The 20,558-nt window shown below is 34.6% G+C and overlaps 1 protein-coding gene across 1 annotated transcript; it reads left to right on the top strand.

Moving 5' to 3' along the window:
- Nucleotides 1-12,444: 12,444 nt before the first annotated feature.
- On the top strand, nt 12,445-18,330 carry LOC131030822 (disease resistance protein Roq1-like). Its single transcript, XM_057961736.1, has 6 exons — nt 12,445-12,564; nt 15,820-15,982; nt 16,029-16,533; nt 16,661-17,726; nt 17,856-18,131; nt 18,268-18,330. Exons 1-6 carry the CDS (start codon nt 12,445-12,447, stop codon nt 18,328-18,330), a joined length of 2,193 nt encoding a protein of 730 aa, XP_057817719.1.
- Nucleotides 18,331-20,558: the final 2,228 nt, after the last annotated feature.

Below are 20,558 nucleotides of genomic sequence, written 5' to 3'. Positions count from 1 at the left end.
GCGTGACCTTGCCGCTCACTATCTTTGAACAAGACCTTTCAAAATCTTTGACGACTTCAGGAAGTCCAACCGGATATTTCGCAACATGTAACGGCACCCTCTTTCTCATTTCTTGAAGCACACGGAATACAATCTCTTCACGCAAATCACTGAAATTGAAATTGGAGAATCTTTTTAAAAGTCATCCTATTAAGGCAAATTGAATGTCATATTATAAAGATAAAGAGAAAACGTAATGAATCACAACAAATACAAAGCACATAACTTACTCTTCATGCTCGCTTTTTTCATAACCAGGTATCTTTGAAGCAGATTCGAGGGAGGTTTTCCATTTTTTAAGCTTATCAAGGTTCCTGCCTTTGCTTTGATAATCAGAAAATGCAGCAGCATACTGTGACTTGCTGTTGTCGCTGTGACTTGCTGTTGTCGATGTGGCATAGCTCCCACGGCTGGACATTGTAGAAGACAGGAATAAAGAGGGCATCAGTTTGTTGTAACATAAGGACCAACTCGTACCACAGACGAACAAATGCCATTGTCAATGGCAGATGGAATAGAACAGACAACGTCAGCATTTGGGTATTTAAAAAAGAACAGACTTTGCTGTAATCGGCAATAATACATACCGTTGTGCTTGTCTCCAACTAAGTTATCATTGAACAACTCCATAGAGATTGTATTGCGGGTTTGTGCATTGTATTGCGGGTTTGTGCATCGTATTAGGTCTGTGGAAGACATAAAATATGTTCTTTTTGTATGATGTTGAATAAAAGCTTAGATATCGACGGGCTTTCGGTAGTTTTTTTATTAGTCGTCGGGCGTTATATTAAAGGATGATTTTTATCTTTTATATTGGAAGTTTTTAGGAAAGATTTATTAGGCTTTAGAATAAATAGAGATTTAATTAAATTTTTATTTAAAATTGAATAAGAAGACATAGTTTTAAATAAATTTATAATAGAAGCTTCTATAATTTTTGTATCATATTTGTGGTGTAAGGTATTGTAAAAGTTGAACAAATAGGGTTTCTTAGTAGTAAATACATTCTTGATAACTTAATTTTGACATGAGAAGCTTGTGAATGACCTACAAATTAGTCTAGAATGTTCTTGGTAAAACTAGACTTTGATAAATTGTTAGGTCTTGCCCTAAAATTCATGCATGGCTAAATGTTGTTTAATGACCCCAATTGTTAATATCACTTTGACTAATCCATTCTCATTGCAATACTCCTTCAAACAAGGTTATCCTTTATTGCCATTTCTATATATTGTTACAACAAATGCTTTGGATTGTTTGCTACAAATATCTAACTAGATGATACTTACATTACAAAAATCTATTCTATCAAATGTTATAATTCTTAGCTCACATTTTCTTGAGGATAACATGTTCTTTTATTGAATTTCAATAGAGAGCATAACACTATAAACATTCTAGATCTCTGTATATTCTATATTTGAATATCATTTAGCCCATGACAAAATTAAATTTCTAATGATTATATATGTGACTATCCCCTCTACAAATTCCTAGAGAATGGATGTAAGTTAAATATCATTTTATTTAAGAGTTACTAACATTTGAAAAAATTATTTCAATATATTGAAGAACAATCTATTTAATTAGGGTAATAAGTTCCTTTATGTAGTGAGAAAAACCCAATATTCTAATATAAAGCATTTCACCAATTGTGTGCATTATTAATCATATTGGACACCTTCCAACATATATTACAAATATTTGAATTTTAAAAATTGTTTTGACAAGGCAAAGGTTGTAACATTAATTTTAAAACTAGATCATGGAAAACTAAAATTTAAAGGACGTTTAGGATTCACAACTATAAAGAAAAAAGGGTTGTGTTTAGCTATTAAATTGCTTATAGAATTTTTTTTTCATGGAAAATCCTTGGGAAATCCTAATACAACATATAATTGATCTATTTACTGTTAAAGATCATAAAAATATTGTCGATTAGTTTGATAATGTTCTTCTCTCCCTTTTCACCAAAATGAAATCTTCACCTCCTTTGCACTCCGTTTGGAAAGTACTGAATAATGTATATTAAATCTTGAAGTGGGGAGAATCCTTTTTATAATATGAAAAATATTTTTTCGTCATTTCCTATTTCATGAAAACACATATATAGAATCAATGTTTGCTTTTTGCAAATAATTTTCCATGGAAATTTAATTACTTGTTTAAGAAAGGGGCTCCTTGGCTTGGAAATATTTGTTATTTTAATATGTTGATTGGATTTCTTCAAAAGTATCTAAAGTTTGTTTTGATTTTGGAATAAGTTTGAATATTTACTCATTTTGTTCACTCTTTAGTGTCATTATATTTAACTATGAAAATGTGTATTTTTGCTTTATGTATTTATTAAAGATTATCTATTGTTGTCCTTTTATCAATGTACTAGACTATTCATGAGCTTTACCTTCTATCATGTGGAATTTTTTTCTTAATGGGCTAAATGACAAACTATTTAACTAGGGTAATAATTTCCTTAGTTTAGTGAGAGAAACCCAAGTTTCTAAAAGAATGTTTCTCAGTACTTGTGCATATTATTAATCATATTGTACACGTTCCAGCATGGATTAAAAATATTTGAACTATCTCACTTAAAACATTATTTTTACAAGATAAGATGGTAACAACGATTAAAACAAGATTGTGGGAAACCCGGGCCGTAAGGATATTTGAGATTCATAACTCCATAGAAAACAAGGGTTTTATTTATCTATTATATAGATCATAAAGATTTATGTCATGGAAGAACCTATGGAAATCCTAATACAACATACAATTATTTTATCTACTATTAAAGGAAAATAAAATATTGTGGATTAGTTGGATAAGATATTTCTTTCCCTTTTCATCCAAATTAAAGCTTTACCTTATAATACTCTACCAAGGAACCCTAGAGGATAAGAGCCAAATACACATGAAATGCATTGATTTTTTTTTTTTTGAAGTGATAAAGTGTCATGCATAACATATACAATTACAACATTCAATCCTCAAGATAAGATCAAATTGTTGATAACTAGCAATGCACAAGGGGAAGACTAAACATTAGAAGCTAAAATGAACAAGGGGAAAAGGTATCCCAAACCTTACAAAAAGATCTATGAGGTGTTTAAGGTCACACATGACCTTGCCCAAAGTTTCCAAGTTTGACACAACAAATAGGACAAACCTATATGTCCTATGTGTCATAGATTAGCTCCAATGAAACTCTCATAGCAACAGAAGCCTCTGACACCATCCAAACTCACTAAAAACCTATTAAAGACCCATTTGAGTGTTTCTTGATGTTAATACCTACAAAATGCATAAAAGTAGTGTCAAACTAGTATGAATCATGCATGCTTGACGACACTAGAGCAAGTCTACAAAAATGTCCTAAACACGAGTGATTTTGCACAAGTGTCCTTAGAGGACACTAGTGTAGATTGAGAACAATGTCATAGAGTGGAAGGGTGCTTGAATTGATCATGCATCCCTGGACATGATGTCATCCTCTGGTCTAGTGCAATCATGATAACTTCCCTAAGATGAACATTTGTCCAAAACCAAAGAGCTTCTTGGTCATGTTGTATGAAACCCCAAACACCCTCAACCCCTTGGTGGAGTCAAAATTTGCATTTGGTCCAATAATTGGGAGAAAATATATATAAGGTAAAAGTTGAGTGACACCAATTCACTGGATGGCTCCTACGAGAAAAGGTAGAGTCCAAGTGGGCTCATTTCACAACAAATCACCCAAAAACACCCACAACTAGAATTCACATACACAAAATAGCCTAACGTTACTAGAATCCATCATTAGACTCCAAGAAACACTCACTAGGTGGTTCTGGCTAAGCCCAAATTGGCTCTAAAGGGCTCAATTCTACTAAGGCTTGGTCAATATCTAATGACCACAATAGGAGACAGCTGATCAATCTCTTAAACTATAAGAAACACATCTACATTCATTTTAAGCACAAATAAAAGTTTTCCTATAATAACCATATAAAATACCATGAAATGAGAAGCACGGGTCATGCTTGGTGGCCACTTCCAACATTGATCCACATAAAGATACATTTGTATGATGAGGGAGACAAAAACTAAATCTTGAACCTTTAGAGCCCAAATTTAAGCAAAGATTGAAGAATTAATCCAACATCATATCAATTGAGCTCTTCCTCAAGATATGCGCAATCACAAATCAAACAAAAAGAAATAAAACCTTTGCACTCAAGAGATGCTTGACTCCATTGCTCCCCTATCTACCAAGATCTTTTTATTCAACAAATTTTCTCTTAGATTTGCAAGCACAAGAGGATGTGGAAGAATGGAGTGGGTTGGTTCAATACAAAATGGTTGATCAAAATTATTGAAAAATAGAAGTATGCAAAATGATCTCAAGATAGAATTACAACATTCAAATTTCAAAGAAGTGAGGAAGACTTAAAAGTGAGAGGGACATAGATTTATAGGCGTCTTCATGGATGAATCCAAGTTGCGAGAGAAATGTGTGATAAAAGAGCCAAGTGGAGTTTGTAAGCATTTGTCCCACATTCATTGGTTGGATGCAATTGGGGAGGGTGGAAGGAGATAAAAGAAATTAATTTGTGATATGGTGAAGATTAGAAATTTATTTTAAAAAATAATTTATGTAAAAAGAGTTAAATGATTTAGGTAAATTAATGAATTAATAGAGGAAATATTAATGAGCTCATTAAATAGATAATAATATCCATTTAATTAATAGAAGAATTATGATGATATATGAGGACATTTGTATGTGTCTATATGTTGTCCCTCTTAGTAAGGATGATGAGAAATATGATATGCCCACTCAAGAGATTGACCAGACAGATCATGATAAGATTGATCTCTCGATAGATTACAAGAAAAGATTTGATGATTGCACAAGTGATTAAGCTAAGATGCACATTTGATGAAAATGCACAACGATAAGTGTAACTGAACAATTAATGTAAATGATCAATATAGCCAAATAGATAAGCTTATTAAGTTGATTGAGATTGATGCTAGTACAAGATAAGTTGGTACAACGATTAATGGATTGATCAAGGAGCTTTGGGATCCCATGCTAAGAAGCAAGTTGATTGATTTGATATTTAATTTAAGAGACATGTATCAGTTGGATAAAACTATTGACTGATCTCTAAGGTAAGGACAATGAAGAATGATGATGAAGGGAAAATGATAAAAGAAATGAATGATGAAGAAAAGGATATAAAAGTGATGAAAAGAAGTTGAAAGCAATAGAGAAAATGGTTTATGAGAAAGGGATATGAAAGTGATGAAGAAAATAGATGATGAAAAAGGGGGGATAAAAAATATTGTGCTTTAAAGTGCTTATATCATCATTGAGCTTATTATGGAAAAAGGATAAAATCATTTGGATATGGATTATACCTATATGAGTCAACATACCAATTGCATGTAGGAAGACACATTAGATAATTAAGGAATGCCCTAGTTCACATGAGACCCATACATCCTCGATGATTTTAGGCAATCATGTCCAAAGACAAGTAATCATATTACTAAAGAATGATCCACAAATAACAAACAAGTGAACATGCTTCATCCTCGCCTTTCTATTCAAAGACATCTTGAAAAAGCCAAACGACATGTCAAAAGATAAAATTAGAAACTATAAAAAAACTACCCAAGAAGCAAACATTATGCTTGTTACTAAAATGATTATTGTCATAGTTAGATGTGTTTGATTTGATAGGTTGGTAGGATGTTATGATTGCTTGATCTTGGTCTTGTCTTGTCATGATTTTGTTGAAGTCCAAAGCTGCATGTTTGTCTAAAGTGTAGTCCACCAATGAACTGAATGTTTTTATTGCAGAGAAAAGGTGAAGTGATACGGTTGATGGTGCCAGTGAAATTTTTTTATGATTGGTGAGCGAAAAGATGAATAAAGGTGATATTTCCTCCAAACCCCTCCTTGTTAGGCTCCATCGGCCATCAATAACTATCCTACCCAAGAGCATGCTTTCATTAGCCGATCAGTTGCCCTCGGATAGAAGTACTCTCTTCATAGCTAGATAGAACTACTCTCTAAGTATGAACAAATAGTAGTTGCTCTGTGAAGTCCATCTACGGAGCTGCTTCCAATGAACAATCCAATGAGAGGATCTTTCTTAGTAGCTGAGTTAGGACTGTAAAGATTAGAATGAGTAGAGAAAAATACAATAACAGAAATAGAATAAAGCAATAAGAAAAGACAACACATGATTTATCGTGGTTCGGCAAATTTGCCTACATCCACACTCAAAGCAGGGAATCACTTCATTAATCAACTTAATTTACATGGGTTGCACACAGCCATTATATAATCATATTTAGATATGAAATGAAGAGTCTGGGGAAGGTAGACAGTCATGTGACTGTTGGGCTTCACATCCCAACAATCTCCCCCGTGAAGGCCAACCAATACAGCCATGCACTAGCATCTCCGCTTCCATGTTCGATCTTACATTCAAACTAGACCCAGCGAAGATTTTAACATTGCCAAAATTTGTTCAAGAAAACTTCGAATGAACCTTCTCCAAATTTTATCAGACTTAATAAAATTTAAAAGTTGAACTTCTTCTATTTGAAAAACAATTTCCTCCTTACTGGGGCGAGGATACTCTGCCTCTTCCTTGACGACAGTTGTTACTATTGTCTCCTCCCTGTTCACATAAAAAAACTTCATAGGAATATTATTCTTCAAAATATTATTCCACAAATCTAGCATGTTCTCCTCCATCTGCAACAATTTGTTTACCTCCTTCACATGAGGCTGCTCATTATCCACATTGATACTATCATCCACATCCATCCAATCGGGTTGGTGAGTCTCAATAGATTCTGGTTGGAAGAAAACATCTTCCTTCTCTCCCTGCAATGCCTGAAACTGCTTGGAGCGATGCCCATTGCCCTCTGCTCTTGTCAATGGTTGCTTACGCTTCAACCTAGAAAATCATCTTTGCACTTTTTCATCTAAGTCCATAGGTTCGTAGTCTTCTATGAAATTATCTGTGCAAAGGTTGTCATCATCATGGGAGTGCCTCTTTATTTTTGCCAATGCCATGTCATCTGTAGAGCTCTGCTCTGCTACCTCACTCCAATCTGCACCCTCCTCATCCTAGGAGTCAACAGCTGATTCAACTTGGGTCTCCGATGGCATACACTCTTCCTCCGGCAAACTCTTGAGTTCATCCTCTTCAACAACAACCTCTTTTCCAACATCTTTCTGCTCATAAATTCCAACGTCTATATAGGGACTATCATGGCATTCAACCTTCATCACATGAATGCCAATAACTTCCCGGCCATTAACAGTTTGGCCAATAAGTGCCAAGGCTGGCTCAAGGGGAGAGAAAATAAGAATCCCAACATCCTTTCCTTTCGCTGGATTCTCCTCTTCAACTGAGTCCCCCTCTTTCTTCAAGCCATCCCACCAATGTACGCGGCACTTGAAGCATAGTTTTACATGAAACGTAAAACTGGCATAGAAGTTATAAGTTTTACCTTCTACTTCTTCCTCCATATCTACTCAAGCCAACATGGCTCTGATACCAATTGTAAAGACTAGAATGAGCAGAGAAAAATACGATAACAGAAATAGAATAAAGCAATAAGAAAAGACAACACACGATTTATCGTGGTTCGGTAAATTTGCCTACATCCACACTCAAAGCAGGGAATCACTTCATTAATCAACTCAATTTACATGGGCTGCACACAGCCATTATATAATCATATTCAGATATGAAATGAAGAGTCTGGGGAAGGTAGACAGTCATGTGACTGTTGGGCTTCACATTCCAACAAGGACAGCTTCCCTTTCCATCTCCTTTGCCAATGATAAGAAACGAAGTCAAAAATTGGACAAGATGCCAAATATCTGAACCCACCTCTAAGGTTGAGGAGATACCCCAGTGAAGGATAAGATTAGCTTATTATACATGAAAACGCGTGTGTGCGAGTTATACAAAACGATCCACAAGCTATGGTACGGGTGGAAAGATTATTATGAGATATTGTTATGCCTTCTTCAACATTTCCAGCTCATTCCTCCACGGTTCTATCCAGTTTGACGTTTTATTCGACGTAGAAAATAAGTATTAAAACAACCATGATGGGAAACTCACTCGAAAATCTGTTTGATGTGCTTTCTTTGAATTTATCCAGCATGTTGTTGTACTAATATAACTAGAGTCATAAGTCACTAGTCACGAAATTGCGAAGAAAAATGACGTTCTGCTGTCTTACGCCTGCTTTCCAAAGGATGTTTCGTGGAAGATAATATTGTATGATAAAAATAATTACAGATAGTGTTGAACACTTAATTGACAAAGAGATCGATATTTCCAATGCATTACGTTTCCACCCCTAATGCTCTTCTTCGTAGGACACATAGTTTGTCCGTTTTAATCGGGCGCATAAGAAGAAAAGTTTTGACAATTTAAAACCTTTCATCGGTTACTAGTGATTAGTCAAAACACCAAACTATGGTTGAACACCCTAATATGAGTGCGTAAATATTGCAGAAACGTGGGTATTTTTCTTGTAAAAGGGCGATTCATTGGCTTCTATTTATGCAAATTGTAAAACGGCGATATCATTAAATTGGGTGCTACATAACATTAGTATTGTTGTTCAAAATCCTTTCATGTTTTCAAGGAAAAGTAATATCCATAATATTGTGACTAAGAAGATCTTGTATTGAGATGTATAGTTTGAGAAGGATTGTTAAAAGTGACAACTCTTTAAACATGAATGGGTGGTGAAAGGAATGGGTCCACATCTAGCACTCATTGATGAGGAGGTTTGTACTTCACCAAAACAAAATAAAATACACAAATTATATCCTATTTTCTTTTGAAAAAGTAAATTATCTTTGCAAATATGGTGTAAATATTTTATCATTGATGTTAACCTATGGTATTTTTGATGCACTTTTATGTTGACTTTGGCAAAGAAGTTGTAATGCTACCATTAGAATACAATTGTATCATATCTTCTAGAGTTCATGTCCATATTGAGCATCAATGTATCTAGAGTAAGTCAGTGTTTTTTAGTACTATTATTATGTCTTAGTAAGATGCAGATGTGGGTACACATCTATTGATATATTTTCAAGATTTCTACAATAATATCTTGTTAGTTTAGTGTATCATAGTAGTAAGTTTCTTAGAAGCTGTCTAATGCATTAATAGTTTATCTTCTAATACAGAGACATAGTATTTTGGTCCACATTCTTTTGAATAGAAAGATTGTGTTTCATGGTTTAAAATTGAAGATCATAGAGCTAAAAATATGTTATATTCAATGTTGAATTCACAACTCCTTCCGTGGAGAAAGTTAGATATGATGGTGTACTAGACTATACTAAAGTAAAGTAAAAGGTCTACATTCCATTGTACTGAATGATACGATCAAGCGACTTTGAGAACAAGATCCAATATGTCTACTTAAGGTATAGTCTATTCATGTTCCATATAATTTGGTGCACCACAATTTTAGTTTTCAAAGTGTTCAGGTGATATGGTTGAACTAGTGTGCTTTTTCACCTATATGAGTGGATTTGTACTTGCACCACTAGAAGGTTACACATTTTCTTTGTATGGGCCTATGTGGACTCTCCACATGTCTCATAAGTGCTCAAGGTTTGAAGCACATTACTTTTCTCTATGATTCTAGTATCACAAGTAGTTTAGTGTTGTTACTTTGTGTGACTAATTGCTAATAGACTAACATGATATGGTTTGCATAGTTGTTTCTTGTTTTTGTGTGTTGGTGCTACTTTGGAGGATTTATGGAGATATGCTTTGGACCATTTCAAACTTGTTTCGGACTAGAACATGTTATCTATCTTGGCATATGTGTTTTTTATGGCTGACTAGTAAAGCACTGCATGTTTCATTTACAATTGACCTAATTGATGTTTTCGAGACTTGCAAAGGGTACATACCAAGTGGTTGAATGGTAAAAAAGTACATGTCATATCTACACATTGCCTTGAAGGCAACCTTATTGATATTTTGAAGCATGTAGAGGATCTAAATAGAAGGTTAATCTTGTTGAGAAGTGCAAGGAAGTAATGGATGATATATTGAAAGGAGAAGAGAGCGGATCTTGCAGAATTGTATTGTAGTATGAAATAAATCATCAAATCTTCCAAATATGTTTTTCTAAGGTTTTAGCATCTTTGTTCAAAATGTTGTAAGTTCTATGGAGTAGTGAATTTCCTTTGGTTGTAATCATTAAACTATGTTTTAGGGAGTTGCAACTCACTTTGGGTTGTAGCCCATAAAACAAAATGTAATCCTAGTTTTATATGTGAGGATAGATTGGGATAGTAGATCCAAGCATCTTTCCCACTAATGTTTTTCCTTGTTGTATTTTCTATGTAAATATGGTGTCCTAATGTCCTATTATTTCCTATGCTCTCTTATTTCATTTGTTGTAGATATGATCTATTAATGGAGTAAAGCTTTTAACATAAGATGTGCTAAAATTTGTAACCTAGTGTGTTCAACAATTGGTATCAAAGCATTGTTTCTTTGCGCAGCTTAATAAATAAATTAGATTCTAGAGAGGAACACATGGGATATAGTGTACTACTCAATCCTAATTTACTTTTGTTATAGGTTCACATAATATAGGTTTATTAAGAATGGTTAATATGCTAATTTTTTGCATCATAAAGAAGAAGGATCTAATCATGCATTTTCCACAATTAACACAACTTAATTATCAGATTTTCATATGAGTTTCATATTTTCATGTTGCTACTATCCAACTCTTGAATCCCATCCTCTAATTAGTTTATTGAATATATTGATTTTTCACAATCTATTATTGAACCTATTTATTTTCCAACACCATTATCTATGCTATTTCTATAGAATAATTCATAGTTGTCTCTATCCTTTCATAGAAATATTGTAAGTACCTTTATGTTGGCAAGGTAAATGGAGTAGAGCAATGTTATAATGGTGAGGCACAAAGCATCATTCAAGAAGGTAATCAAATAATCCTCAACCTCCACAATCTATTTATCATGATTAAGTGTACTAGAATAATGTTAACTTTGAACAAATGAAATGAAGGACACTGAAAAACTAAAATTTAATTCAAAACCTATTTGCATTGATTCAATTACCATGACAATTCAGAAATGAACACCAAAAATATATAATAATTTATAGTCATATTTACGTTATCCCTAAATCATTTATTTGCATTTTATTCACATCTTTCATTGCAATTAATTCTAAATGCCAAACACCATCTCTAGTTGATAGAAAATATGCCACTACCACAACTTATCATTTAAGATATAGGCATCGATAAAGTAACCAATTAATGAAACACTTCAATCCTAATTTTTTGCAACTAGGAGGTATGCAACATATTCAAAAAAGGCACATTGATTTAAAATTGAATTACCATCCACATTTTAGTCTACACCATCCTTTATAATAATTTTGCAATTGATTTATAGCCTCTTCAATATTTTTATTATTGTAAGAACACATCAAAGATTGGGAAGAAATTGTACTCTAATACCATATGTGAACGTAGAATGAAAATTTAAAGCATAATTTGCTTTTATTAATTCAAGCCATAAACATAAAAAGGTGATATAGTTGTAAAACTGACTAACAGTTCCATAACAACAAAAGATTTTTATTATAAACAAAAAAAAAACCTATCTACTAATGTAACATTCCCCAACATGAACAACATGATAGGGCAACTTTCTTTTGAGACCTTAAAGTCTCCAACAATGTGGTTAACCTGTTCCCGCGAAAAGAGAAAGAGAGGGCCAAAATTGGCAAGGCTACTGAGGGCTACTATGAAGCTGCAAACATTAAGAAGTTGTGGGGCTAGGTTCTGAATGCAATTATGGAGTACATCACGATTGAAGGTTGTTTCTCCAGGGCCCACACCTACCACTTCATGCTCTTAAACCATTTCAGACATGACAAAAAGGTATCTCTACCCTACTACCTTTTTTGGTCCCTCTCCAGGTCCCTCAACAAACACAGGACTAACCCTTCCAGCCCAATTCTCCACTATGGGCTTCTGCTACTCATTTATGAGCATTGCAAAACCCTCACCCTGCTGGAAAATAAGAGGATTTCTACCTCGCCAGGCAAGAGAAAGATGAAAGAGGGAGAAACTAGCAAGGAGAAGGCATCCTCTAGCAAAAAAAGGAAAAGTGTCCCTGGGTTGGAAATAGAGGATGTTGTTAAGGAAAGCAGCAGAATGGATACGGACGACTCCAATGGTGAAGATAGTTGGAAAGATGAGGAGCTGGGTAACGAGGAAGAAAGTGGCGATAATGAGCCTAGTTAAGAAAGCCCTACCCTCAGCGAATGCCTTGATAAGGACAACAACCATCTGATGGAAGAAGTGGAACCCAAAGATAACGAGGAAACCGAAGTGAATTCTGAGAAGGAAATGAACAAAGACTCTGAGAAAGACCTGACTGAGGATAGAGATAGCGAGGACAAGGAAGGGTTGGTAAAGGGCTTATCCTGGATAACCTCAAGAAGCTCTCTAAGGCTAGAATGGATTTCGATAGATGGACCTACAAGACCCTAAAAATCCTGGATAAGAAAGGGATAAAAACGGATAAAAAGAGGGAGGATGAAAACAGAGAGTAGATTAATTGGAAGCAAGAAATGGAGAATAAGGTAAAATTGTTGGAAGAGGGAAAAGAAGAGATGAAAAATCTGATGGGAGTTATCCCAAGTATCCTCTCTGCTATCACTAAAAACCTGGAGGACATTGCCAAGGTCGTTGACCATACCTGCACTCCTAAACCAGTTGTGGATCTTGATCTTGAGGAAGAGACCATCCAGGCTGGAAGTGGTGATGCTACACCAGTGGACGGTACTGCGAAGAGAACCAAGGCCAATATCAAGAAAGTCATGGCTACTTCAGCAAAGGATCCCCCTAACCTCAAAGACAACATCAAAGAGCTGTATGATATCAACAACACACTGGCTAAAGCCCTAGAAAAAATCTGAATGCTGGAAGGCCTGCTAGGGCTTTTTTGGGTTTTCTTCGGTTTTCTGCTAGTTTTTTTGTGGTTTTGTTCTTTTCTGTTTCTCATAGCTTTTTTGTTTAAGTTCTTCTTGTAAAGGGTTTCGGGGCCCCTTCAAAACCTGCTTTTTCCTTAATCAAAAACATGATAGGGCAACTAGGTGCACATATAATTTTTGAGCAATGAACTTTATCAGCCTACCAAAGACACTTATGGACTCATGCAAACAATTGACACTAGTATATAATGTTGCTATTAATATCACTAAGCTCTATCTTCCACTGCTCTCAAATTATTTTTTATGGCATGATATAAGTAATTAAGATTACTCTAAAATCCTTGATACCTTGAAATCAATGACAATATTGACAATTCCTTTCTCATGTGATTTGACATCAATGACAACACAATGTTCAATAAAATCTTCCATGTGATAACTTGTTCATATAAATCATATTTTTATCTAAATATTTGTGCCTTCAACTTGATAAAAAAAAATGTCATTAAGGTTTTTATATTTATGTCGAAGACATACCCTATATGAAGTTTTCAACTTACTTATTGAAATCAATGGTTCAAATTTGAATAGAAGGATGCAAGACGATTGAATTAATCTCAATCATTTGTTTACATTAATATTAATTTTTAAAAATGATAAAAAACTTTAAAAAATATTTTAATATGATTAATTAAGAAAACAATGTGCACAAAAGAAAAATCTACTATTTTGCTCTTTTAATAATAATATTTTTAATGGTATATTTTTTAATTTGAATATTTCATTTTTTTAAAGTTTCAAAACTGGAAAAGACAAAATTATTAAAAAAGAAAGAATTAGCTATTTTTTCTACTTTTTTAAATGATTATTTTTCATTGAGTGAAAATATGATTTTAATTATTTATGTTTTTTAATGAAATTATAAATAATAATTCTGAATTATTAGAATTCATTTCATTTATAGTTATTTGTCTTGTTAAAATTTTAATTATTGTAGAATACTTATTTTTTAAATTAGAAATCTATCTTTTATTTATATATTTTTTTATAAGAATATATTGTAATTTAATCTTCCTTTATTAGGATATTTTATTTTTTATTAAATTATTCTGATCATCACTTCTTTTAAGGTTCAATTTACATTAACTTAAAATTTAATTTTAATTATTTTTGTCTTAATGAAATTACAAATAGTAATTTTAAAAGAATAGAATTAATAAATAATTTATACATTTGTCTTATTAAATTTTAACTTACTGTAGAATAATTATCTTTAAATTTTTATTTTAGTATCTCTCTCTACTTATTCTCTCTCTCTCTCTCTCTCTCTCTCATATGTCTATCTCTTCCTCTATCTCCCCATATTTCTCTCCCTCTCCCTTCATATCGTTCTCTCTATATATCTATATATCAACCTTTGTATGTCTCTCCATCTCTCCCTCTCTCTATGTCTCCTTATATCTCTATATCTCTATCACTTTATCTCACTATCTATATATCTCTTTATCTCTCCATATTCCTCTATATACCTCTATTATCTTCATATTTTTATTATCTTAATCTCTCACTCTACATCGCTGTATCTCTCTATCTATTTTATCATCTTCCTCTCTCACTCTATCTTCCTTTCTAGCTCTATCTTTTTCTCCCCCTTCTATATATATACATGTCTCCCTCTATATATCCAACTCTCTCTCCCTCTTTCTCGCTCTGATCTCCCTATCCCTCCTTTTAAACCTCTATATTCATATCTATTTTCCTCTTTATATCCATCTTTCCATATTTCTTCTTTTCATCTATCCATGTATCTTTATTTGTTTATCTCTATACTACAATCTCTCTCTCACTACTTATTTTTTGAGCTTCAACATCTTTCTAATCCTCTCTCTTCTCTCTCTTTTTCCCTCCATATCTCTCTCATTTTCTCCATCTTTTTCTCCCCTTTCTCCATATTGATATTCATCTCATCTCCATGTCTATCTATATCTCTATATTTACCTCTTTACCTCTCTCTTTTTGTCTTGCTTTTCACTCCTCTACCTCTCTCGCCCTTTCACTTGATTGGAAACATAACATGAGCCTATTGGTTATGGAACTTGATTATCTTCCGAATCAAAAAGTTTTGTTTCAGTTATAATTGGAACCTTGTAAGAGAATGCAAAAGTGGATCTGAAACTATCACTTCTCCATTGAGACCTTTGTTGCAAAAGCAACATTATTTTTTAAATTTGGCCTACCAATTGATCTCATTTACTACAAAAATTTATGTGTAAAAATGGACCAAATTTTGTCCTAATTGACCTTCCACACCTCTTCAGCATACCCATTGCACACTAAGGTGCAATTGCTAGTTTAATTTAGGAGTGGAGTGCTCATGGGGCAACCAAAGATAATTTAAAAAAAATACATAAAATAGAAATGCACATTTTCATAATTAGATGTAATAAAATTTAAGAGTGTATACAATTAAGAAACTATTTAAGCATATTCAAAATAAACCAATTAAAATCTTTCTGGAACAACCATTCAACATATCAAAATCTGAGATATTGTTAAACCAAGAAACCCCTTTCTTAAACAAGTAGTAATATTTCCATGGAAAACAATTTCTCATATAAAAAGAACATATTCTCTATCATCCAAATCGCGTATAAATCCAAAATCTCTAACCTATGTAGTTCTTGATTGATGAGTTTGTTAGTTACAATCATAACGGTGCGAATTATTGCAGATGACAGTAATGTTTTATCTTTTTCAAATGGCAAGATGCTGTCGTGATGCGCGTGTCGCCAATCCGATGCGAGAAATTTCGATGCCCCACGACTGTGCGAAGAAACGATATTATCACCGCTCTATAAATAATAGCTGTTTGTCTACCCTTTTATCGAATCGAGGTCAGTCTGCTTTAGAAAGTTTGATACATTTGCAATTCTAGCCCAGGATTCATGGCTTCAACTTCCTCATATCCGCAGAAAAGATCAATTGTCAGTCCTAAAGTATATGATGCATTCATTAGCTACCGGGGCACTGATGTCGAAGACACCCTTGCTAAAGAGCTGCATGACCACCTTAAGGACAGACTCTGCCAGGCATTTGTAGACCGTGAAGAGACAGAAGGAGAAGATTCTATTCCATCTGCAATTCACAATGCCATATGCACATCTGTGGTCCAAATAGCCATTTTTTCAAGAAGATATGCAGAGTCCCCGTGGTGCTTAGACGAGCTCGTTCTTATATTGCAACAAACTGACGCCCTCTTTATACCTGTCTTCTATGATGTCCAACCGTGGGAGCTACGCTACATCGACAATGACAAATCACAGTATGCTGCGGCATTTTCTAATTATTGGAGTAAAGGGAGGAATCTTGATAAGCTTGATAAATGGAAAAGCTCCCTGGAATCTGCTTCAAATATATCTGGTTATGAACAAAGCGAGCACAAAGAGTAAGCTTACCGCTATGTACTTTGTTTCGATTGCATTCATCATGTTTGCCCTTTTCCTCTAATACATGACATTTAATTTACCTCAGTAGAATGACTTTCTAAAGAGATTCTCGGTTTTGGGTTTCAGCAATTTGTGTGAAAGGATTGTGTCCCGTGTGCTGCAAGAAAAGGAAAAGAGGGCCCTGTTACCTGTTGCGAAATATCCGGTTGGACTTGATGAACTCGTCGAAGATTTTGAAAGGTCTTGTTCAAAGGCAGCAAGGGACAGGGTCACGATAGTAGGGATCTTTGGACTTGGGGGGTCTGGCAAGACCACCCTGGCAAAAGAATTGTATAACAATAAGCGTTCAGGCTACGATGCATCATGCTTTTTCTCTCATGTGAGAAAATCGCATGCCAATAGTGCTTTACCTTCCATGCAAAGTAAGCTCTTCTATGATCTCTTTCATGAAGATCGAAAGTTTGGCGATACTACTGAAGGAATAGGACAGCTGGAGCATCGTCTCAGAAAGGCAAAGCATTTGCATTTTCTTATTGTCCTCGATGATATTGATCATCGAGACCATGTAGATACCCTGTTACCTGAAGCTATGCTGAGCTCTGATAGCCTGGTAATTATTACAACCCGTGACCAAAGTGTGTTAACGGGTGTAGATATCCATTATAGGATGAAGGGGATGAATTGGGATCGTGCTATAAATCTTTTCAGTAGCCATGCTTTAGGCAGACCGAATCTACCTCTATCTCCTACATATGAGAATTTGAATGAAAGCTTCGTGAAATTCTGTGGAGGTTTACCCCTCGCACTTAGAGTTTTGGGCGACCATCTTTATGGTAAGAATGAAGATGATTGGGAGTTGGAATTGGAAAAAGTTATGGATACCCAGCCCATGGATATAATGCAAAGCCTTAAAATCAGCTTTGATGGTCTGGACAGTCAGGAGAAACAGATATTTATAGACATTGCTTGTTTTTCCAATAAGAAGACAGGATATCTAGTTAAAAATGTGGCCATATCAATCTGGAATGCATCCGGTTGGGACGTTGAGCATGCAGTTCAAACCCTGCAAGATAGGTGCCTAGTTGAACTGAGCAAGGATGATGAGTTTCAAATGCATGATCACGTCCACAATCTAGGAAGACAATTGGCAGACCCTCCTCGGTTGTGGAATTCAGAGGTTCTTAGATCTATGGTGTGCTTCTTCTTTATGTTTTTCATTTTGAAACTATAAAATATCTTTTGAAAATGCATTTCAGTTTATGTGGTCTTATATTTTTTTATCAGCGATCCTAAAATTTAAAGCTGATCCTTATATATGCAGGAAGCAAAGGGATTTAAACAAATCCTAGAACAAACAAAGTGCAGGTGTTTTCATTCCTTCAAGGACTCAACCCTTGAAACTGAAATTTCTTATTTAATAGGTAGTTCGGATGACTCTTCTGAGACTGAACTCCTGTGGCTTGAACTTGGTAACAAAGAGGGCATCTTAAAAAGCATTCCTACATGGATTCCTCTACAAAAACTGCGCTATTTATCTGTTTCGAACATCGAAGAATTGTGGAGCACTTTTCAGCAGCAGATGCAGACCAATACCCAGGTATTTCGCTAATCTTTGTTTGAAATAAGTGTCCCTTCACGTGCAGAGAATACATTTCACAGTACTAGTTTTGCGAAGATTGTTTACTACTCAGAGATAATTCATTTTCTGAAATTAATTGTGAATGCCAGGGCAGTTTCGATATGAGAATACTGTTCATCTCACGATCTCCCCTCGTTGCAAAGTCTTCCAGATTTAATAGGAAAGTTCATTCATTTGGAAGAATTACACATACTAGATTCCTTGGAGAAAACTTATATAGAATTCCTCCTAGAATCACTTCAAAAACTTAGTAATCTTAGATTATTAAGTATGTCTGGGGGCGGCATCTCTTTAAGTGGGATTTTTAATCTATATTCACCTCATTTCGAGGGTTTTAGAAGCAGCCGCATGAATAGCCTTGAAACCGTACAACTTGGCCATCTTGATGATATATCCATCTTGGCAATTAGTGGAAAGATGTGTCCCAGACTTCGATCACTGGAAGTTAAATACATGGAAAATTTAAAAGAAATGGAAATAGAGCAGCTAGAGAGACTGAAAACTCTTGCAGTGCATAAATGTCCAAAATTGGAAACAATATCAGGGTTATCTTCTGCAGCAGAGCATCAAGTCAACTGTAAACGGAAGAAATCGATGAAATCGTCGCAAAGCCTCGCACGACTATCCTGCCTGGAGCGTATTGATATTGGTGAATGTCATCAGCTGCAGAGTATAGAAGGTCTCGACGAGTTGCAAGGATTGAAAAGTCTGGTAATACAAGTGCCCGAATATGGAGATCCAAGTGTATGGAATTGCATTTGTGGACTGAAGGTACTGCTTACTTTCTCCCAACGCAAAACATTGGATTTGTGCGGAAAGCAACTCAATTTATTGTGGAAAATGAATTCGGTGATTTTGTGGCAATAGGATAAAATGGATTTACTACTTTTTAAGTTGCATTTTAAAATAATTGTTGTTTTGTGTTGCTAATATTTCTAATAATTGTTTGATGTTGGCTCACTTTGCATTGGTGTTTTAAATGGTTCAGAGGTTGCCGACAGAGTATACGTTTTTAATAGGGAAGGCAGTGCCTAAAGCGATAAGCAATTTGAATATAAACTTATTTTCGGAAGTGATCGACGCCCAAACAGTCGCTGAGGTAAAGAGAGGAGAGCATGTGGTGGAGATGGGAAGCTCATCGAGTGGAATCAATATATATACTTTTCTTATAACTCCTTCAATGAATATGAAGCTCACCCATAAAAGTCACACCAGTGTGCATCTCTTTCAAAAGAGAGGAGAATGGATGATTGTAGGTTTACTGATGCCGGGTGATAGTATTGTTAGCCTCAGTGGAGTCAAAATAAAGAAAGGCTTAATGGTCACCATTAACAAAATTGAAGAAGGGAAAACCTTAATTTTATTGCAAAGAATTGTTGACAGATTATACAGAGAAAGTATGCGACCAAAGTTGGCAGCATATGTGGTGTTAAAGCGAAAGAGATAAAATTGAGGACTGATATTAACTAAATTTTTTGTTCACTTTGGTTGTTGAAAAACTCTTCGAGATCTTTGTTTTATAATATTCTTGGACTTTTTATTTTTGATGTATGGGATTCAATATTAACAAAGTAGTGTATGAACGTTTTCTTATCAGTATTATAGGTTTTAAAAAATTGATGTTAGCTTATAGGTTTTATGTATTTTTATTTAATTTTTATTGTGCTTTAATAAAAAGTAGGATAGGTCCGAACCATTACATAACTGCTAAAAAGCATCATTTAGGGTGCATGAGGAATGCACATCCAGCTGTAGACAAAAAATGCCAAAAATAGATAGGACATACCCAGAAACCAGACCAAGACTAGAGACAAAACTAGAAAACAAAAAATTGAAAAACTAACCAGCCACTTGCCAAAGATGCAAAGGGATGGTCTACTGGGTGGAGGCGTTATGCTCTTGCCAATCTTTACACAAACCTAAAACTTAATTAGATAAATTTTTATTTGTTAGAGTCCTTAATAGGAATCAGAGTACCAGAATCTGGAGTTTCTTTGACCACAAAGATAGGCGGCTCCATTATAGTAGAGGAAGACAATGCATGCCTCTTATGCTTCACTTTCTTGTGATAAATTTCCTCGCAAATAGCCTACAAGGAAGCTGAATCTTTCAGGGCTGCATGCCTCTTATACTTCACTTTCCTGTGATCAATTTCCTCCTAAATAGCCTACAAGAAAGCCAAAGCCATCTCCTAGCTCAGCTTGGACATATCGTCAACTTTTCGCTTTAGGATCTCTTGGCTTTTCTTCAGTTCTATTGTTGCCTTACTCTTCTTTCTCTGAGACACATTTTCTTAAGGGTCATTCAACATCCCATCAAATTTGTCCCATTTCTCTAATTTTCCATCCATATTACTAGCGGCTTCCTAGACCCATTCATCCTTTT

Source organism: Cryptomeria japonica, chromosome 7 (assembly GCF_030272615.1).
Source record: "Cryptomeria japonica chromosome 7, Sugi_1.0, whole genome shotgun sequence".
NCBI classification, from domain to species: domain Eukaryota; kingdom Viridiplantae; phylum Streptophyta; class Pinopsida; order Cupressales; family Cupressaceae; genus Cryptomeria; species Cryptomeria japonica.
Note: the sequence above shows the minus strand (reverse complement) of the source record. Positions and strands in the feature narration are given on the sequence as shown.